This window comes from Spermophilus citellus (genome assembly GCF_964194105.1).
Source record: "Spermophilus citellus genome assembly, chromosome: 3".
Taxonomy (NCBI): domain Eukaryota; kingdom Metazoa; phylum Chordata; class Mammalia; order Rodentia; family Sciuridae; genus Spermophilus; species Spermophilus citellus.
This window is the reverse complement of record NC_138184.1, coordinates 49059160-49081779: the sequence shown is the minus strand read 5'-3', so window position 1 is coordinate 49081779 and position 22620 is coordinate 49059160. Positions and strand designations below refer to the sequence as shown.

At 42.0% G+C, this 22620-nt stretch overlaps 1 protein-coding gene across 2 annotated transcripts in view; it reads left to right on the top strand.

Moving 5' to 3' along the window:
- CACNA2D3 (calcium voltage-gated channel auxiliary subunit alpha2delta 3) overlaps positions 1–22620 on the top strand; it is an 890062-nt gene that overhangs the window by 374206 nt on the left and 493236 nt on the right. For both annotated transcript variants that reach the window (XR_014021224.1, XM_081287674.1), the window contains exon 6: positions 20176–20307. Coding sequence is in view for 1 of the 2 variants with exons in the window: in XM_081287674.1 (XP_081143800.1) it covers positions 20176–20307 (132 nt within the window). In the remaining variant the exon portion in view is untranslated. The remainder of the gene's footprint in view (positions 1–20175; positions 20308–22620) is intronic.

Here is a 22620-nt window from a genome sequence, read left to right as displayed (position 1 = left end):
CTCATCCCTCACCTGTCTCTCTGTACAGCAGGGCTGTTAACAGCCCCACCCAATAAGAGTCACTTACTGAAGGAACATCTGGAATGAACATCTGCTGCCCACTTAACTGTCTTTCATGCACTTGCTGGGGAACAGCTCTGTCATGGTTGTATCCACACAGAATAATAGTGGGGTATTAGTCAGCTTTTTCACTTCTGTGACTAAAAGACCTGACAAGAACAATCCTACAGGAGGAGAGTTTATTTGGGGGCTCGTGGTTTCAGAGGTCTCAGTCCATAGACAGCAGGCTCCACTCCTCAGGGTTGGAGGTGAGTCAGGACATCATGGCAGAAGAGTGTGGCAGGGGGAAGCAGCTCACATGATGATCAGGAAGCAGAAAGAGACTCCAATGCCAGATACAAAACGGATACCCCATAACCATGCCACCAATGACCCACCTCCTCCAGCCACACTCTACCCAACTTCTGCACTCAGTTAATCCCATCAGGGGATTAATTCACTGATTGGGTTGAGGCTCTTGTAACCCAATCATTTCTCCTCTGAATCTTCTCGCTTTGTCTCAAAGCAAGAATGAGCTTTTGGGGGTACACCTCACATCCAAACCATACAAGTGGCAAATATGCTTTGAATACCTACTGTCTGCAGGCCCTGTGCTAAGCACTCTTCCTACTGAGTTGCCCCTGGTCCTCCTGACTAGATGGAAAGAAGACATGATGTGCCACATTTCAGGAGCTCAGAGGGTCTGTGCCTGCTCATAGGCAATCAAGCACAGTCAAGTAGGATTTTGAACTTGTCTGTTTGGCTCAAGGCCCTGCTCCCTGTGGCTAGGTAGCACCTATACAGCTTTGAGACAGCACTTGCCATTGACTCTTGCAGTTCCGATCTGAACTGGGCACCGGCGTCTCTGGGAGGCCCTGTCTCAGCCTTTGTTTCTATCCTGGATAAGTAGCTGGCCATGGAATCCTCATTGGTTGCTTTTATTTACTTGTGCAGAAGCCTGTGAGGAAGGGCATCCTCCCTAGGACCAGGCCTGGGACCCTGGCCACATGCTTCTCCATCACTGTCATTTCCTGTCTTGGTGGCTCAACTTAGGTGACCATCCTGTGTCCACCTGGGGAAGGGAACTCTGAAGGAAATCTGGACTCTGGTCTCAGACCTACTGAGAATGGCTTTGGACAAGTTATATCACCTCCCTGGACCTTGCAGTTTATTTAAAGACCTGCCAACTCTGCCAATTCTCCACCCCATGGGCTGCTCCCAGCACCCTGAGGATCCTTCATAGAGAGCAATTGGAAGATGCAGATGCTAATCTCAGCTCATGGACCAGCAAACTCAAATACCTCCACGCTTCGGCACATTCCCAGGGTACCCAGCAGTGGGTTTGGTTTGGTGTGGTTTCCTTGGTCCCTCTTCCCTCCCCTCTCTCAGCTTCCCTTCATGGAGACCTCATTCATGCATGGAGGTAGCGGAATGAAGACACGCTCTTATGTCTAAGGAGAGAAAGACCCTTCATAGCCTCTTCCCCTGGCCTTCTCTGCTGTCATCCCCCTCTGACAACACAACGGGGATTCGAGGATTTAGGGGAACAGGGACAGAGGATGCTAACTTTCCTGTGTTCATCGCTGCGGCCTCAAGGGAGGACTGACTTTGTCCTTAAAGGCTTAGCTGGCTTTCCACACTGCTTTGTTTTACTTTCCCTTGGCCATTGTGCAGAGATGTGCAGAATTTTGGGGGACCTCCATCTTATTTTGTTCTGAACACACCCATGTGTGGTGGAGATCCCAGGCCCACCTCTCTTAAGGCTGCAGGACTTGAAGGCTCCATGTTTTCTACGTATTAATTTATTTTTAGTTCTGAACATCAGGGAATGTGGCCCCAGGAATTTATTTATTTGCTTTTGCATTGGTTCTCATCAATACAACAGGGTCAAGAGGCTCTACCTAATAATCTGTCTGCTACTAACTGGGCATGTTACCAGGGCAGCTCATCTCAGCCGACCCATCTATAAAATAGGGATTATATCCAAGTGTGATTTCACACCTGTAGTCCTAGTGACTTGGGACACTGAGGAAGAAGGATTACAAGGTTGATGCCAGCCTCTGCAACTTAGTGAGAGCCTGTCTCAAAAAAACTAAAAAGGGCTGGAGATGTAGCTCAGTGGTAAAGGGCTCCTGGGTTCAATTCTCACTGACGAAAACAAAAGGTGGGAGTTACATTAATGTACACCCTTCAGTTAAATTTAATTAAATTTGTTACTATTCATAAGTGTCTTAGAATAGCCCCTGGTGCATTGTGAGTGGGCTATATGTGTTCATGTTCCCCTACCTTCTAATACTGTTGCCTTGGGCCAATTCCATAAGCCCTCTGTGGCCTCAGCTTCTTCATTTGTAATTCTGCATAATAGGACCTATGCATTGGAGGATTAAGGGGACCATAGCATGAGCAGTGCTCAGCTGAGTGAATGGCAGGGGCTGCTTGCGTGGCCAGAGTTAGTACTTCTAGGGAGACGTGCTTTTGAAATAGAGCCAATTTTCTGTTCTCCTGTGTTATTTCTGATTCAGATAAAGCCTAGTGAATTGCTTATGGCATCTCTTCTATGACCCTCCATACTGCTTACATTCTTTTTTAATATTTTTAAGTTGTAGAAGGACACAATACCTTTATTTATTTTTATGTGGTGCTGAAGATCGAACCCAGTGCCTCCCAAGTGCAAGGTGCACACTCTACCTCTGAGCCACAACCCCAGCCCCCAAACTGCTTACATTTTAATATTGCATTATAAAAAAATTTTTTTTACTTGTTGATGGAATTTTATTATTTATTTATTTATTTATTTATTTATTTATTTATTGGTGCTGGGTATTGAACCCAGAGCCTTGTGCATGCAAGACAAGTGCTCTACCAATTGAGCTATATCCCCAGTCTGCAATATTATGTTTTGAGGGTACACTTGTGTGGTGTGCCATTGGGGTGTCTATGCAATACATACCCTTATTTCCATCTGAAGACCTGTACCTCTTTGTCTTCCTATGTTTTTCCCCTCCTTCACCAAGGTCTTTGCAATTCATGTTACCCTCTTCATGGCCACATTTGACAATGTTTACATGGGTTAAGAGCGTATGTGTGAGTGTGTGTGTGTGAGTGTGTGTGTGTGTGTGTGAGTGTGTGTGTGTGAGTGTGTGTGTGTGTGAGTGTGTGTGTGTGTGTGTGTGTGTGTGTATGTGTGTGTGTATGTGTTGAACATCTCTTTTCCAAGCTTTATATTTTCAAAATTGGTAAACTCAAGGCTGGGACAGGCAGCTTATATATTATGTGCATGAAAGGCTTCTCTGGTCAAGTAAGGAAATTTGTAAAGAAATGCATTAAACTATTAGACTGGTAAAGTATGTCAAAGAACATGCTCAGAGTTGAAGCAGTCCAACCAGTGGCTGGCATCTTAGAACTGGTTTTGCAAACTTGGAGACAGCAGACTCTGCTGTTGCAATGGAGGAGAAGAGCCACCACCCAATTTATTCAGAAGGGGAGAAAAAGGTAAGCCTGGGAAGCCTGCAGAGGGAAAAACTCACCAACTCAATTTGCAGTTGCCTGGGGAAGGGCAAGCTGCTGTTTCTCCCTGGGAGAATTTCTGCAAAGAACAAACCCTACCAAGGGAACCTCATCTCCTCCTCTAATCAAGTGTCGGCTGGGCTATTGAACATGATGATTGTCCCAATTGTCCTTTTCACTTGGCCTGTGAGGCAGAGCTAGAGTCTTGGCTGTTCTTGGAAATAATGACCTCTTACAAAAACATCACATTCAGAAGCAACCTCAAACCTCTGATGCCTCCCTGGGCAAAAGCATTTCTTCCCTGGTCAACAGACTGATTTCTTGCAAATATTAATCTACAATAAAAACAAGGGGTGAACTGGAAAGCTGCTACTGAGCACTTTTTTTTTAATAATAGAAATACCAACTACAAAACTAAATATAATTTGTCATTACCCTCCCCAAGATACCATGGGTGTTCTGAATTTGATGCTTTTTTTTTTCAGATTAAAATGATCATTTCTCACCTGCTTATGCTGCATTAAATTAATGCAAGAAATTGTCTAATAAGACTTATAACCTAGCTTTTGTCCAATAATATACAGTTTAAAATCATTGAATTGGGAGGGCATTTTAGTGGGTTGAATAATGTTCCCCACAAAATTACACATGTGCTCAGAACCTTAGGCCATGACTATCTTCATGTGCTTTAGCTTCTATAACAAATATACCATAGTCTGGGTGGCTTAAAAATCAGAAATTTATTTCTCACAGTTTCAGAGGCTGAAAAGCCCAAGATCGGGGACCAGCATAATTGGGTCCTGGTGAGGGTGCACTTTGTGGTTTACAGATGACTGTCTTTTTGCTCTTGTCTGCACATGGCAGAGATCATAGAAGTAAGCTCTCATTTCTCTCTTTTTTCTTGGTACCAGGGATTGAATTGAGGGGTGCTTGACCACTGAGCTACATCCCCAGCCCTTTTTTAAGCTATCCAGTTGTGGTTGCTTGTTATGACAATCCTAGGAAACAAATAGGACTTTATATAAAATGACTAGTCAGAGTTCTTCTCAGGAGACTTGATCTGAGACTTGAGGAAGGAGTGGAGAGCTATAAAGAAAGACTGAGGAAGCTGTCCTGAATCAGAGCAGCCTAAGGACACAGGACAACTAATGTCACATCTGATTCTGCATTGGATCCATGCCCAGACCAAAGGAATGGATGTGGCCACTGATGAAATTTAGATAAGGTTTGAAGGCCAGGCAATGCTATTATATCAGTGTTAGTGTTGTGGTTTTGCCAATTGATTATTGGACTGTGGGTAGAGAAGAGGTGAACATTTAGGAAAGTTCATTGAAGGGTATATGGGACTTTAAAAAAATAATTTTTGCAAATTTTTTGAAGTCTGAAATTGTTTTATAATGCAAATTTAAAATAATGATACTATTTATTTATAGGAGAAAGATGGTGGAGAAAGAGGTGGATTTTTTTGGTATGATTTTTCTGGTATGATTTTTACTGATCCCATATGCTAATTAACTATGTCTTATCCATAATTCAATTTTAAGGGATAAGATCTCTCTATATACCTGGTAAATGCAGGTTTGTCTTGGACATATTACAAATGACCAGATAGCTCATGTGACCTTCTTTGAAGTCACAGACTTTTGTCTCTCTGTTCACCAGTTCTTTTCTTCCTTATACCTGTAAGTAAGTTATAATTATTTATTTATGTAAAGACAGATTCCTTTAAATATTCTGAGTACTAAAAAAAATGAAAGCAGCCCCTTTATTTCCTTCTTCCTTGAAATGGCATGCCATACTGCTATGATAGGTCTGAGAAATACATAGGTTATTTGGAAAATTTGATACGTGGAACACAAAGAAGGAGCTTAGGTTGTAAATGAGATTATTGCCCACAGAATTATCCACGTTCATCCAAACACCACTGTCTTTCCATAGATGGAGGTGTTTACACCAGGATATTAACAGTGGTTCTCAATTAGATTAGGGTGACTTTAATTTCCTTTCTGATCTTTTGATTTTTAAAAAATACATAGAATATTTTTGTTAATTAAATAAGGTGTTTTTAATATGAAAAATAAAACTATCTTTAGAGGTGATTTCTACTCCCTGCTCCCTGTTCCCCCACAAAGAGCTCCATGTTTAGTTTAAGATTAAAAAAAAAAAAAACAAACCCAAGTGGAAACTTACTTCAGAATTCATTTAACAATCCACCCTCCCTCTACTTCGGGACCAAGGTTTGGCCTCTGTTGCTGTTCTTGGAGGTGGCCAGTGGGAGAGCACAGCCTATATTTTGGTGGTCTAGTCAGTCTGAAGTAGCCAACGAGGAATAGTCTCTGGTTTAAGATGTCAAGTTGGTTTTTTTTTCCCCCTTAATACTGTCTGCATTTTGTTTATCAAAAGGTCTTTCTTGTGTTTCTCTTTGGCACAATTAAATAGATTTTAGAATTTGCAGTTGTGGGTCCTTAATATATTCATCTTGAGATCCCTTTGTGCATCTGTTATATATTTCCATATTGTTTTTCCTAATAGTTTTGGAGAGATTTTAAACATTTTTTTTCCCCTTGCTTTAAAGACAATGTCTGGAGAAAGTTAAGGACTTAGAAAGTTATTAATTCTTTGTACCCCCTCATCGTGCTGAAGTCAGTTGCTTTCAAGACAAAAACTCCCCCCACTCCTTAGTTTTTTCTTTTCTTCTCTTTTCCTTTTCTTCTTAAATAACATTTGAGTTATCCTAGAGGGTTGGGTCAACCCTCTGGTATGATTTTTTACTGATCCCATATGCTAATTAACTATGTCTTATCCATAATTCAATTTTAAGAGATAAGATCTCTCTATATATACCTGGTAAATGCAGACTGTGTTTTAGAGAACTAATATCGAACAACTTAAATTAGATTAAATATCTACTTTAAGTGACATTTGCTTTTAAATAGTTTTACCTTTTATGATGGGCTATTGTTTTGATACAGGATTTTGTTTAATCTTTTCATCTTTTGCTATTTTTTGTTTCTCCCTCTTTCCTCTTTTCTGATTTCATAGTGACCAAGCAAAGCTTTTTAATTTTGGCCTTTAACCTTCAATTTTGTATCACGGATAGCTCTTACTGTAGGACAACTTTGGAGTAACATTGCTTTCAGTTCTTACCTAAGTTTATTATACTTTTATTTTGTGTGTATGTGTGTTCAGCACATGGTCAACCACTGAACTACACCCTCAGCCCCAAATTCCTTATATTCTAATCATATAAATACTACTTCAATAGCAACAACTTTATTTAAATTTATATATCCTTTATTTCACATTCAAAATAAAACTATGCTGTTTATCGATAAACAAATGGACCAAAGGGCAAATTCAAAGAAGATTAAATTAAAAGGGCTTCATAAACAGCATGTCTTATTTCTAGTTAGCCTCTATAAAAAAAAAAAATTGCTCATCAAATGTGTTAGGGCTCCAAAATGTGACCAGAGGTTTCATTTACCCTGTGCTTCTAGCAGTTTGAAATATGTTCCAAACTAATGAAATTGATTAAGCAGGTCAACATCATGATTTAAAAGTTTAGCATCTGTTTTGCTAAGAGACCTTCCTGAATCATTTTTTTTCTATCCATATAAAAATAATAAAGTTTGGACTACTCCATATTTTGAGAAACTGTTTCCAAGACCTTGAATTACAAGCATGTTCTTGTTTAAACCATGCTGGTCACATGTGCAAGGGGTTCTGTCCTTGAAGATTTTTGGAGCACCACTTCCATTTCTGAAGGCCTGTTTTTGTCATACATCATTTTTTGTAGCAGCTGGCTTCTGCCTGTCTTCGTGCAGTTGCTATTAAATATGGATGGTCCCATTAGTTTAATTTTCACAGCAATAACATAGTCTTCTTCTTCTCCTTCTCCTTCTCCTTCTCCTTCTCCTTCTTCTTCATAGCGGGAATTGAACCCAGGGGCACTTAACTGCTGAGTCACATCACCAGCTCTCTTTCTTAAAAAAAATATTTTATGTATTGACAGGATCTTGCTGAGTTGCTTAGGGCCTCACTAGGTTGCTGAGGCTGGCTTTGAACTTGTGGTCCTCCTAAGTCAGTCTCCAAAGTTGCTGAGATTATAGGTGTGCACCATTGCACCTGGCAATATTCTTCTTATTCATTGTTATTTGTAGCAGGTAATCTGCTGGATTTGCAGCATGATTTCCCACAGAGCCTTTCTTTCTCTCTTCAATTTCCCTGTATCCCAAAAGGTCTGTGTTTTCACATTGAACTTCCCTTCCTGGTGATTGATGAAGTTCCTTCTATTTGCTACACAATTTTGAAAGGCTTAACCAATTACTTGTATACTAATATGGTAAGGAAATGCTCACTTGGGCAATAATATTCCAAATTTCAATTCTTTAACTGAATTAGTGGCATGCTGAAGTCTTAGGTCACTTGAATTATGTGGCCTCTGAGATGACTCTTTGGGTGTTTGTGGCCATACTAGACACCTGGAGATGTTTATGGTTTGATGTCAGTGTCTTTTCTTCCTTCGAGTGGCATCCTGAATTGTTTTCAGGAACTCATCTTTCATGGCGGCTGGGCCTGGTTCAGATTAGCCTACCGTAGCTCCTTTCTGTGCCAACTACTCCAGGGTTGGGCGTACACTGGTGAAAGTCAATGAAAAGTGAGGAGCAATCTGAAGATCTCTCACATTCTGCCCCTGAGGAATGATGGGATACTGGTGAGCCCTCTAGCAATTCTATTGTCCTATGAGGAGAAAGGCTGGAGATGCCAGGTCACAGGCTCTAGGGTGTATGAAAGGAAAGGCCTGAGGATGGAGCCAGCCCTGAAGATACAAAATGGAAAGAAAGATAGAAACCAGGCCTTTTGTGGGCAGTCTCTAGATTATCCCACCCCTTCAAGCATTTCTGTCCCTCATCTGTTTATTTCTATGGGCTAATAGTTTTTAAGAGTATTACGGGTTTTCTAGATTGGAAAGAGTCCCAGCTTGAAGCAATTGGGAGTGCATCGACGTAATCACAGGAAAACGTCTCTAAGAAACCTTGGCTTAAGCAACTTAGTGGATTAATTAGTGAACTCCATTTCTTACCTCATCAACAAAATACCTTGGGTGGTATTTAGAGTGTACTGAATGCCCACAGCTAGAAAACAATCCCCAGTAGCCAAAAGGCCATGGTCCTACCTATGAAGATTAGCCAGCCAAGTGTCAAGAAGAAGGTGTTTAATGTGTTATTATAAAAGTATTTCCTTATTCTAATTCTGTTTGGTTAGCCAGCCAATTGTATCTAAGAATCTCTCCCTCCCTCTCTCTCTCTCTCTCTCTCTCTCTCTCTCTCTCTCTCTCACACACACACACACACACACACACACACACACACTCACACACACACACATACACACAGAGTCAATTATTTCCATTCTCTATGTGAAAGCAGTGGATTATACAAACGGGGTGCCCATCCATCTTGGTTAGTCCAGGATATACCTGATTTATACTAGTTTATTTTCATATACCAATAAAAAGACCCTCTTTTCCTCCCGATGATCCAGTGTGCATGATAAATTTATGATCATCATGGTTACAGAATCACTTGACAGAATTAAACTTACTTTTTTTTTTTGACTTTTCACAGGCCATTATATGTTAAGAGGAGGGGACCTTCGAGCACCTGTCCCTGCTACTTAGGAATTAGTGTACAAGTGCTCCGGAAGGTCCATAAACAGAATTATTGGGACTCATTTAATTTGGCTCGACTACTGCTGTTCCACAAGCCAAAGAAATAGCTGATAAAAAAGAATTTTTAGGGTGAATAAGGTCCAGTGGAAAAACGGCTGGAGTCTCTTTATAAATGGTTCCTGGCCAACATCATTGGAAGCTGGCATTGCTCCTAGCGCACATCGTGGTCTTTGGAAGCAGTTTACACTTGCGGTGATACAGTTCAGGGGGTTTACAGCCTGTAGATCCTCACATGAAACTGGGCACCAGAAGCAAATACTTGTAATGTTCTAGCCATGCGAACCCAGATCCTGGCGCCAAGTCCATCAAAACCACCTCCGCCCAAAATTGGCTTTCACCCCGGAGCTGTGTGTGTGTGTGTGTGTGTGTGTGTGTTGGGGCGGGGGTGTGTGGGGGTCTTTCCTGAGATTTGCACACAAAAAGATGTTGTCTACTTCTTGGAACATCTTTCCAAAGTATCCCAGGACTACTTCTTACGCCTGTTGTGTGACCACATCTACATTTTCATGTTCTTGGGGCTTGGTATCTAGCAGTTTGTCAGTTTCAGAGCAGGAAGACATAAAGATGTCTTTACATTTTTATGTTTAAAAGACTAGTGTGTGTGTGTGTGTGTGTGTGTGTGTGTGTGTGTATATATATATATATATATATATATATATAGAGAGAGAGAGAGAGAGAGAGAGAGAGAGAGAGAGAGAGGGAGAATATTTATTATTTGCCATCCCACATCATTGTTCTGGATACTGTTAAGGTTTGGAGTGGAGTTACTAAGGACACCGTGGGAGGAGCTGATGACACTGGAGTTGCATTTCCCCAGCCCCAGGTGTTCCTTGGCCATAGTCATGACTTCATCCATTGCTGCCCCAACACCTGTATGGTTACTGCCAGCTTTTCCCGTTTTTTTAGGCTAGTACCACTGTGACAGCTGTTAAAAGGATGCATAATCCAAACTGCAGTTATACCTCAATAAAAGTGTTAAAACAAACAAATGCATTCCTTTCCCCTGCCCCCATGTCCCCCACCCTGACCTCTCTTAAAAAGCCAGACTCAAAGTTACACGTTCCCTCTCCATTTTAAATCTTCTATGGGAGCAGGAGAGTCAGGCCTTTGGGTATTGACAACAAGCAGCAAACTTAAACTTGGCCCCGTTTCCTTTTGTAAATGTCCATAATCCGCTTATCTCCCTGCCTGGGCTTTCTGGGCCTGAGGGGGCTCAGGCTGCAGTGGTGACAGGAAGTTCTACTGCCTGGTTCCCTAGGTAGCCCTGTGTTCCATTCATTGCCCCCCCCCCCCCCCCCCCCCGCACTAGCCAGCCTTTGTCCAGCCTGCAACTCTATATCTTTGCACCAGCCATATCCCTGACAGCTTCTTAATTGCTACATGCATTTGTACAGTTCCCTGGCAATTATATTTTAGACCCTGTCAGGGTACCTGCTAGCCTCCGGGCTGTGTTTATATTAAATATCAATAAAAGGCAGATAACATCAGCCTGAATGGCAGGCTCACGAAATCATATTTTACTGGGAGCCAGGCCTGTCTGAAAGATGGAAGGAAGGTCTGAATTTCTTTTTCTCTTCCAAAAGGTTAAATAAAATGAGAGGAGACTTTCTGAGTGAATATCAGAAATGGGTTCTTACTAAATGATGACAGCTATATACTCTCTAACTGGATGTTGTCCAGAACATCAATTCTTTCTGCGGTTGTTTCTTTTGTACCCTCCCTCCACTGCCCTTGGGATGTAGGACAGGGCTTCAAATACTATAGATATTTTTTAAGCCCTTGTTGACTGAATGGGTAAAAGTTTATTTGGCTTCACTTTGGGGAGAAAGGATAGGACAGAGGTCAAGGGTTAAATGGCTTGAAGCCCCACCCTATCTTCCATCCCTGTCTCCCACATAGTCCTCCATTGAAGGGAACATGAAAGTAGAGCCCAGGCTGTGTGGCAATGCCCTTCCCAGAATTTTCCTCATTCTTTCTTTTTTTGCTTATTTGTTCTTTCTATATATACATGACAGTATAATTTGACACATTATACATACAGAGAATTAGTTAACTTATTCTAATTAGGATCCCATTCTTGTGGTCATAGATGATGTAGAGTTTCACTGCATTCATATATGAACATAGGAAAGTTATGTCCAATTCTTTTACCATCTTTCCTATTCCCACTCCCCCTCCCTTCCCATCATTCCCCTTTGTCTAATCCAATGAACTTCTAATCTTCCCTCCCTTGTTATGGCTTAGTATCCACATATCAGAGAATGAGATATGCCTTTGGTTTTTTGGCACTGGCTTATTTCACTAAGCATTATATTCTCCAGTTCCATCCACCTAGTGGCATTCTTAGAAATGGTACAGGTCTTCCCAGGATCTGTGAGAACATGGAGGCTGCAGGTTAGGGCAGCCCATGTCCTGTGAGCACATAGCGGCACTCACCCAGAGAGGCTCCATGAGGGGTTCCCATGCCCCAGTGTGGGTGGTCTAGGCTTCCTTATCGTTCCCATTCTTTCATGATGCTTATGATTAACTTAGGCCAATTGGAGAAGCCCTAGGAGAGTGGCTTGCTCTGCATTCCTAGGACTATTCTCATAGATAAATCAGTTTTAGTCTGAAAAATCTGTGACAGTCCAGCTGTTTAGGAACAAAGTCACCCTGGCCACAGTCAATAGAATTTCCCATTTGTTTGTGATCTAGGGAGTATGCCAGCTCCCTGGGCCTTTTCCCACAGTGTAGCTCCTCTGCAATATGGTGATGTAAGCCTTCCCACTCCTGGGCACTTCCTGCTTGGATCCTGGGATGAGGCAGAAGAGCTCTTCAACTGCTGGAACATCATTTGTTCAAGGAGCATGTCCTCTCTGGACTGGCTTCTCTGATTCTGCAGCCCCAGTGCAGGAGCCTCTAAGCATTCCCCTGCCCCCCCATACCTGTTCAAGCTTGCTTATTGCTGAATGGCAAAGGTGTGTACCTACCTTCACTCCAAACACTCCAGGAGCCTCCACTGCTTTGAGATGTGACCAGACTTCAAGTTGGAATCTTCAAAGCCCCCTTGTCTCCCCTCCCCACTTCCTACTACCCAGTCTCCTAAATTCTAGGCACTTAAACTTGCTTTGGCTCTGCCAGGAACACTCTGCATACTCACCCCTCACCATCAAGTACCTGTTCATTCTGCAAATTCCAACTCTCCCACTAGACTGTGTCTCTGCGCTTTAAAGATTATGTCTGGTTTTACCCACCACTTTATCCCCCAATCCTAGCACCTGTTGGCATGCAGTAGGCATTCAAGTGTTTGTTCAATCCATGAACTTAGCAGTTTGTAAAAGGAACTACCTCTGCCAACTTCTACCTTGGGTAATGGAATGTACTGGGGCAATGGACTTCAAACCTTGGAGGATCCGTTTCCTCATGTGTAAAACGGGGCTAGGAAGGGTAGTTTGTTAATGCCTGGGAAGGGTCATCCATAGTGTATGGCACGTAGTGAGTGGTCTATGAATGCCCCTTCTCTGCTGTCAGCATCCTCATCGTCATCAACATCACCATCATTTTGATTTCTATCCTGCAATCTTTCTTAATATCTCTGACAAAGTCTTATGAATGGCTTATGCCTGGAGAAGAGGGGGAGGGAATACAAGCTTCTCCACAAAATGGAAAATATGTTAAGAGAAGAAAAAACAGAAATCTAATCATTGAAATGAATTCTCCTTGAGGAAGTTTCCTTGAAGTGCAGCACAGGCAGGCAGTAGGCATAGAGAATCTGGAGACTTCTCTGGGATTAGCCAAGTGATTTGCTTCTCACCTCCATCCAGACTGGCTCTGCATTGGGCCACAAGCCTCTTCCTGTCCCTCTAGTCCCAGGACTGCCAGAAATTAGCTCCATTTTTTATTTTTATTTTTATTTTTATTTTTATTTTTTTTTGTGTGTGTGTGTGAAAAGCAACCTGCATTTAATATTGAGCGTATTTCTAGTTTCAAGGGAGGGTAAATGTTTGGCAAATAAACCTATTTTATAATTCGTCACACATTAAGTTGTGTTCTCCAATAGATATAAGTGCTTGATGATTAGCATCGAAACTCTCCATTATTTAATCTGTGATCTATTTAGAATGAATGGAGGAGATGTCATTTACTTGCTGAAATGGGAGACAGGAAAACTCTCCAGCTGTTCTCAATCTCGTCCAGCACGTGGCTCTGAAGAGAGCCTGAGTGTGGACTCCACAGGGCCCCGCCCTTTTGGCTTCCTGAGCCCCGTGTGATTTCACATCTGGGAAGTTCACAGCCTTGGAGACCTTCAGGAAAGCCTGAGCTCCTCCCTCCAGTCCTGATCAAGGCAGGAAATACCTTCTTCCTTGCACTTCCACACTTTAAACAACCCGTGCATGGAGTCTGAGCTCAGGCCTTTCCCTTCCAACAATGGTTTTTGGGGAACGGTAATTTGTAATTCTATATGAGCTTATAATTGTTCATATCCACTCACATCCCCAAGAAATGGACACAAATTCTGTGGAAGAAAATGGAAAGTTTAGATTAATTCAGTCCCACTCATTCACTGGAGAATAAATGATATTGAAACAACAACAAAAAATTGAGTGTGTCAGATAACTTTGAGGCCTGAAGAAGAAACTCAAGTCCTAAGACAGCCATAAGGAGTCTGATGACTTGTTCCAGGAAGAGGAAGTTGCTGTGCTTGCTACAGATTGCACAAAATAAATTAGATTTTGGAACCATGAATAAAGGTATGATGGGCCTTGGCGCCAGTAGAGTACAGGTCCGGTCCATCAGAAAAACACATGCTTGGCAGGGAACTGCTGATCTGCTAAAGTCCTTACCGGGGTCTGCCTACCCCTCCAGCTTCATCGGGTACCTTCCTCTCCCCTCACTAGCCCCAGCAACCCCTGCTTCCTTGGTAGTCACTGAGACAGTGTTTCTTGGCAGCTCAGGGATTTTGAACTTGCTGCTTTTTCCCCTGTGAAGCTTTTGCTGGCTTAGGTGATTGGGGGCCTCCCAGAGGTGGGACACTCCCTGACCACCCAAATTAAGAAACTCCCTTCCCCCTTACACCATAACTTTCTGATCAATCCCATTTTACTTTTTGGTACTCGGAATTGAACTCAGGGGCACTCGACCACTGAGCCACATCCCCAGCCCTATTTTGCATTTTATTTAGAGACAGGGTTTCACTGAGTTGCTTAGTGCTTCACTTTTGCTGAGGCTGGCTTTGAACTCTAGATCCTCCTGCTTCAGCCTCCCCAGCACTGGGATTACATCGTGGGTCAACACACCCGGATTTTACTTTTTTTAAATCACACTATTTCTATTGAAAATTCTCATTCAATCATCCCTGGTGACTCTCTTCCTCAGACTGAAATGCCTGGCTCGTTGTCTGGTTCACTGTTGAATGCCCGATAGAGTAGGTGCTCAATAAATAAATACCTATTGAATGAACAAATGAATGAGAGTCATCAGAGTGTCTTGCACTGCTAATTTAAGGAAGGGAGAAAGAGACCTTGTTAAAGTCTTACCTGGATAGTCTAAGGACAGCCAAACTCCCCTGGGTGGGGAATTGTGGACACTACTGATGTACCTGAGTGATGTCTGGTGTTCTCCCCCAGCCTTTGGGGAAGGACTGCTCTCATCTCTCTTCCACAGATGAAGAGGCCATGGCTTTGGGATGTTAAGTCACAAATCCAAGACTAACAAGCACCAAGAGAGATCTCTACCTGGGACCCTACACCAAAGCCCGAGTTCTAGACTTCCACTGGGCCACCCAGCAACACTCCATGCAGACAATAGGGGTGAACGCTGGGAGCTTTTCTTGGACCTTATTTATTTATTTTTCTCATGGTCAGAGTAAGTAACAGCCAATATTCATGAATCCTTTTGTGATTCCCAGTTGGTGTGCTAAGTGCTTTATGTCCATTATTTGGCTGGGACCCAAGGAGGCTGACCTTCTGAGGCAGGATTCAGGAGGATGGAACTCATAACTGAAAGATGGTGTTAACTGGGGCCATCATTCAAAGATGTGGAACTAAAGTGAAAAGGTGGGCAAGAGTGTGTAGCCACCTGTCACACAGGAGACCACGTAGCAGAATGCAAATCTGAGGGTAAAGCTTGGGAGAGAGCAGTTATTTGAATGGAAATGAAAGGATGGGGATGACAAAAGCTATTTGTTCTTGCTTTTGGATTATGTGATATGTTACAAAGAGAGCGCAGGGATGTACAAGATGCTCTTTGGATACAAATTGTGAATTTATCACAATAGTGGAGTGGGACTCTTATTCTCTAAACATCTGCTAGTGGTCTGTTTTAGTAAAAGCTGAATTAACTGATAAATTCTTGACTGGTATTGGGATAATGGCTCAGAAGATAGAGGGAACAGGACCATTGCTATTCCTGGACTTCTTAGGAACCAACATGGATACTCAGTTAACGTGGATTACACAGGAACAGTGGGGAAATGATCATGTTGTCTGGGAGTTGATTTTATTGACCACAGGCTGGGATTGACACACTAGATATTGAGAAAAATAATTTTAATCCATTATAGTGCAATACAGGCAGATCTCTATGATGGAATATATTCACACACATATTCTCTATGATGGACTATGCAGATTCTTATCTGAATTCTTCCCATAAAGAAGAAAAGCGTGAAGACTTTTAAATCTCCTTCATGAGGGAAAAGTCCTGTACTTATCAAACTTTAAAAGAATATGTACAAGGGCTCAGAATATAGCTCAGTTTGATAGAATGCTTGCCTTGTAAGTCCAAGGTCCTGGGTTCAATCCCCAGCATCACCAAAACAAAACAAAAGAATATGTACAAACCATGAAATATGAGTATACTATATCAGAATAATTAAGACAGTATGTGTACTGGGTTGACTACTGGCCCCAAGAAAATATGTGGGAACCCTAATCTCTAGTACCTGAAAATGTAACCTTATTTGGAAATAGGGTCTTTAAGGACCTTAGACAAGGTCATCTTGCATCTAGGGTGGACCCTAAATCTAACTACTGTTGTTCTTAGGAGAGGAAAATAGAGGGAGATCTGGTGCAGAGAAACATAGAAAGGAAGGTCATGTGAAGATGGAGGCAGAGATTGAAGTCAGGAATCTCCAAGCCATGAAATGACAAGGGTTGCCAGAAAGCACCAGAAGGTAGGGGAGAGGCATGGAATGATCTTTCCCTCAGAGCCTCCAGAAAGAATCAGCCCTGCTGACACCTGAATATGGAATTTTGGCCTCCAAAACTGTGAGAGCATCAATTTCTGTTGCTTAGACCACCCAGTTTGTGGTAATTTGTCATAGCACTCACAGAAGGCAAATATAGTACATGAAGACTGTAAAAAGATCAGAGGTGAAGATGGAAGCCCAAACTAGCCTAAATGAAACAAAGGGAGCTTTTTTTTTTCTTATTTTTATTTGTTCTTTTTTAGATAGACATAACAGTAGAGTGTATTTTGACATATTATACATACATGGAGTATAACTTATTCTAATTAGAATAACCCATTATATTGTAACCCATTCTGTGGTTAGACGTGATGTGGAATTTTACTGGTGGTGTATTCGAATATGCACATAGGAAAGTTATGCCCGATTTATCCTACTGTCTTTCCTATTCCCATTCCCCATCCTTTCTCTTCATTTCACTTTGTCTAGTCCAATGAACTTCTATTCTTCCCTCCCCCACCTCCTATTGTGTATTAGCGTCTGCATATCAGAGAGAACATTCAGCCTTTGGTTTTGGGGGATTGGCTTATTTCACTTAGTATGATAGTCTCCAGTTCCATCCATTTACATGCAATTGCCATTATTTCATTCTTCTATAAGGCTGAGTAATATTCCATTGTGTATATTTACAACATTTTCTTTATCCATTCATCTCTTGAAGGGCACCTAGGTTGGTTTCATAGCTTAGCTCTTGTGATTTGAGTTGCTACAAATATTGATGCACCCATTGAGTAATTTTAATATGCTGTTTTGAAGTCCATTGGTTATATATCAAGAAGTGGGATAATCCGGTTAAATGGTGGTTCCATTTCAAGTTTTCTGAGGAATCGCCATACTACTTTTTGGAGTGGTTGTGTCAATTTTCAGTCAAAGGAAGCTTTGAATCAATTTTTGAAAGAAAGCACAAACAAGAAAAGGCTAGACTTGCTGCTTGGCAGGATGCTGTCATTTTTTCAGGTGATTGTGATTCCTCCACTACTGTAGAGGAAGCAGCCAGCTGTTGTGATGGTTCAGCCTCAGCGTGGTGTTGCCTCCTCCTATTTGGATGGTGGAAGGGGCTTGAGTCCTGGGTGAGTAGGGAGATAGGAAGTGTCGATTCACCTTTTGCATATTTTGACTTCTGGCGTCTGTCGATAATGTTGGGAAACCATTTTTAACTTAACATCTTTTTTTTTTTTCTTTTACTTAGGTGAATGCCTATGTAATTTTCCTATCTTTTTCTGTCTCTTAAATGACAATAACAGTAGGCTGCCATTCAAGATTTTTCCCTTCCATTAAATGTGCTTGCTAAGCAAGCTTGTGAAATCAGTATGCTGTGATTATTTTACAAGTCAGGGGAAGTGTTATTTCAAATATTTGATCCAATGGGTGTGTGGAACACAGCCCCCATGCTAAGTAGATTGTATCTTTTAGTGATTAGCTTCTCTCTGTTCACCATGACCTTGGAAAACTGAAAACCTCCTTTTCTTGAAGAAGCTTAATTTCAGATTTGGAGTCCAGGTAAAGTGGGTGAAAATGTTCTCAGACCACACTGTTCCTTTTGTGTTTCTGAAGGAGCTCACAGTTCCACAGGATAAATCTTAGGATTTTAGGATCCCCTAGAAGGATGGGCAGCTTTATTTATTTATTTATTTTGCTCCCAAAGGAATCAGAATTGTCTAACTGTACCAATCCCAGTAACCACACTGAATAAAAAAGAATAGTCTAATTGAAAATCCCTGGATTCTTTAGCATGTTGAGGCAGTAACCTAGTAAAATGGAATTTTCGCCTCTCATCATGGAAGGTTTTTATATGAGGCTAACATAATAAGGCCTCAAAGGAGGCCAAGAACCATGGATTTTTCATCGTCATTATTGTATTTGCATCTTTGTGGATTTATTTAAGTGGCTTTGCAGGTAGGAGTGAGTCACAATAATTACTGTCAAACTTGGACAAGAACAATCAAGAGTTCCATTTTCCAGGATCGGGAGGATAAGGTCTTTCTCAAAATTACTCTGCGGTACAAGGTTGAATTGGTCATTTTCACTCTCCCGGACTATGATGTGGTTGATTATAGTTGACAAGAGTTTGAGCATTTACCCTTGAGATGGAAGTCAGAATCCCAATGGCCTAAGTAATCTAAAAAAAAAAAAAAAAATAAGGCAGGATGTCAGACAAGACCCATGTCCAGCAGCTGGGTCAGGTGCCATTTGGTGGGCATCAGGAGGTGACATCAGGAGGGCCGCCGTCTGTCGGAGGGGAGGACAAGTGTGTATCGAGGCATGGAGGGACCAATAGTTTTCTTGTCTGCACACCTGCTTTTATGGGCATTTCTAGTGTTGTTTTTTCTCTTTTGATTGACAATGCAACTTGAGGGTTGGAGTGACGGAATCTGTCCTCGTACTCCCTGTGTGTGTAGTACTGAGGGGTCTGAATACCAGGCCAATGGAATGCCTCCTTCACTGGCTCTGTAGATGCCTTTTGCTGGTAACTCTTTCCTATTGAATTTGTTGAACTTTCCATGTAGATCTGTAGAGCGAGTCTTTTTATCCTTATTTTGCACGTAAGAGAAGCACCTTCAGAGACTTTGCCTCTCGATCTCTGGTTGGGTGCTCTGAGGACAGGTGTTCTGTTATAAGTGACAGGAAAGGAAGTGAGTAGGGTGCCCCCACTGCAGGCAGGTTCAAAGAGGGTCTCTGCCTTCTCTTCCGGATGATTAATATGCTCATCCTGCTGTCATTTTCACCCCTGTCATCTTGGGACTTGACACTTTTCTGCCCTCTTAGAACAGAATATGGCTAAATGTGGCATCAGTTTGAAGCAGGATCTTCAGAGGTAAAAATAAACCAATGAAAGGTGGATGGTCATGGAGCATCCTCAGCAATCACCTTGCTTCTGCCAGTATGCCAGAAATATTGATTCTCTCTCTCTTTTTGTCTTTATTATTATTTTTTAAAATCCATGAACAAAAGGTAAAGTGTTATCTCTAAGCTGCCAAGGGTGAGGAAAAGAGGTTTGCTAATGGGATCAGAATGCAGAAGAGAAAATGATTGCCTGGTTTCTGAAGACCTGACTTTTCTTTGTGCATCCCTCCATCCCACCCTCCATCCAGCCATACAAATTTTGGGATTTCTGCCATGTGCTGGTCCAAAAGTACAGAAGATGATGGTTAGAGATGGGCTCTGCTTGGGTGGAGCGTACTCTCCACTGAATAAGAGTGGAGAGGTTCAGTTACATCATTCCAATTCACTTATTTATATAGAGCAAACTTCCACATTAGAAGTGGAGAGAATGAGGACAGGGCTGTGTTGGCTGAGGTTGTTACCGTGAGAGAAAACACATTTTTCCTGTTTTTAATGCTAAAAGTTCTGGGTGAAAAGCAAGAAAGATTGCTAAGAAGGTTTCTTTTTGTATTTTTAAGAGCAATGGTTCATATGAAATTGGAAGTTGGAAATAAAGGGACATACATTTCCAGCAAGCAGCTAAGAGTAGATCCTCCTGGGTGGTTCAGAGCTCACTCAGGAGGAGAAACCTGAGAGTTCGGGATCCCCAGGACCTAAGTCTCTTAGGGGACTAGACTTTCTTTGCAGCCACCTGCAAGGTGAGCCTGTGAGCTGCTGCCATGGGACCTGTGATGCCAGGATTTGCCCTCACTGTGGTTGCTAACAATCCTCTCTGTTCTCTTTTCAGATCCTGCCATTGTCAATGGGGTTTACTGGTCGGAGTCTCTAAACAAAGTGTTTGTCGATAACTTTGACCGTGACCCATCTCTCATATGGCAGTACTTTGGAAGTGCAAAGGGCTTTTTTAGACAGTATCCCGGTGAGTATTGCTGTGTTGATAATTATGATTTCCGATGAATGATCCTGTAATACTTTTTTTTTCCAATCTGGGTTAAAATTTCTCTCCCTCCCCTTAAATAAAATGAAAGAGTTAAGTTCTGTTGTCAGGGTTTGGGATAGGAATGATAAGGTGACATCAGTGGGTGTAGGTGGCTTTAGCATCTTTCTGAACAGAGTAATTCATAGAATTTCCACCAGGGCTGAGGGGGTGTGACTCAGTGGTACAGCCCTGGCCTGGTAGGCATGCAGCCTTGGGTTTCATCCCTAGTATGGCAACAAAACAAAACAGACAAAACTTCAAGTCACAGAGATGGGGGGGTGGTGAAATGTACCATGTTTAATCATCCTGGGCAAGTGTTTGGGGCCATTGTGATGATAATTGTTATTAAGGGAAAGAGCAAGTCATTCCTGGGTAGAATTGAATTCTGAGTAAAAGGTGTCAGAGATTGAACTTGAACTTGGCTTTCCCCACCCCAGAGCTGGTTCCCTTGGAAGAAGAAGTTGAAATGGTCAAAGCACCACAGATGGCTGCAACCTTTCCCGGAAGGCCCCCCAATGACACCCCCGAGCACTGCGTGTGTGAGCATTTGTCCCTCATGCCTGTGTAACAGGTGTTCCTTCCGGGGGTTCTCCCAGGCTTCTGCTTTGCAATAGGATTTTTAATTCTGGCTTGGTTTGAATTTTAATTAAAACGGAAAGTTTTAATTTTGCTTACAAGTTGTGAAAGCAGGACTCGGGGCTGCAATTGTGCCAACATCACAGCTGTAGAAATTAACAAGCTCAACCTAAAAGAAGGAAAGAAAGAAAGAAAAAAAAGAAATAGAAAAAAACACCCTGCATAATCTTGGAGCAATTAAGTGGAGTCTTTTTATGTTTTCATTAAGTAAGACTAGGCACCTGATGGCTTCCCACTCTGTGGCACAGAGATGATCAGCCTTCACTGCCAGGAGCTGTTTGCCCTGCACACAGCATCTGTGCCCCAAGACTTGCCTGCTGGGGTGTCTGCTTTGCCAGATTATTCTACATTTCCTGAGAGCTGTGTTCAGCAGGGAATACACACTTCCTCCTGGAACGTGTGGAAATTTAAGCAATAAGCATCCTATTAAAGATAACATTATAATAAACAGTGGACTGTTAAAATTTCAGTGTTGGCAAATTGCAATCTGCCTTGATGCACTCAACAGAGAGCAAATTTGATGCAAATCTTGTGAGACTGGTGCATGGAGGGGAGGCTGGCCTGCCCAGAAAGCCAATGGACACATAGCCATCTGACCCTGTGGCATTTGGCTGAGGGGGAAACAGATCGTAGCAACTACAAATCATCTGTTCCCTCCACCAGCAAAAAGTCTTTAAAGAATCGTCAGGAAGACAATGGAAAACAAAAGGATTCCTTTGTTTATGTAACTTGGTTTATGTTATGGGGGAGATTAATTTATGTATAAGGATATTATCAGTTAGAGCAGATGAGTCAAAAATGTTTGTAGTTTTTTTATGAACTTTTTGGCAAGATTTTGACTTTGCATCTTTACTGTATTAATAGGCACGGGGCACAGTCTTCCAAAGGTATTGTGTTGCCATGATAAATGTCAGATGGTTAGTCAACTCTGTGCTTCATTCTAAACACAGAGCACACCTCCACAACATAACATGTTAGAAAGAGTGACCATGAACATGTTTTACTATGACTTCTTCCTTCCTCCCTTCATTTCTTTCTTTCTTTTTTCTTTTTGGTACCAGAGATGGAACCCAGGGGCACTTAAACACTGACCCACATCCATATCTCTTTTTATTTATTTTTTATTTATTTTTTTTAAAGAGAGAGTGAGAGAGGAGAGAGAGTGAGAGAGAGAGAGAGAGAATTTTTTTTTAATATTTATTTTTTTAGTTCTCAGCAGACACAACATCTTTGTTGGTATGTGGTGCTGAGGATCGAACCCGGGCCGCACGCATGCCAGGCAAGCGCGCTACCGCTTGAGCCACATCCCCAGCCCTTATATCTCTTTTTATTTAGAGAGAGGGTCTCACTAAATTGCTTAGGACTTTACCAAGTTGCTGAGGCTGGTCTTGAACTTGCAATCCTCCTGCTTCAGCCTCCCAAGTAACTGGGATTACTGGCAGGCACCAACACATACATCAAAGATTTTTTTTTTTTTAAATCAGGATGCTTCTTTTCATTTTTAAAGTAGTATAATAGTATGAATTGGTGGTAGGTCCCCATGTCTTTAAGCAAAATGAATCTCAGGTCTAGTTCCTAGGCCTCTGTCCTTGGTAAGCCAAATAAAGATAAATACAC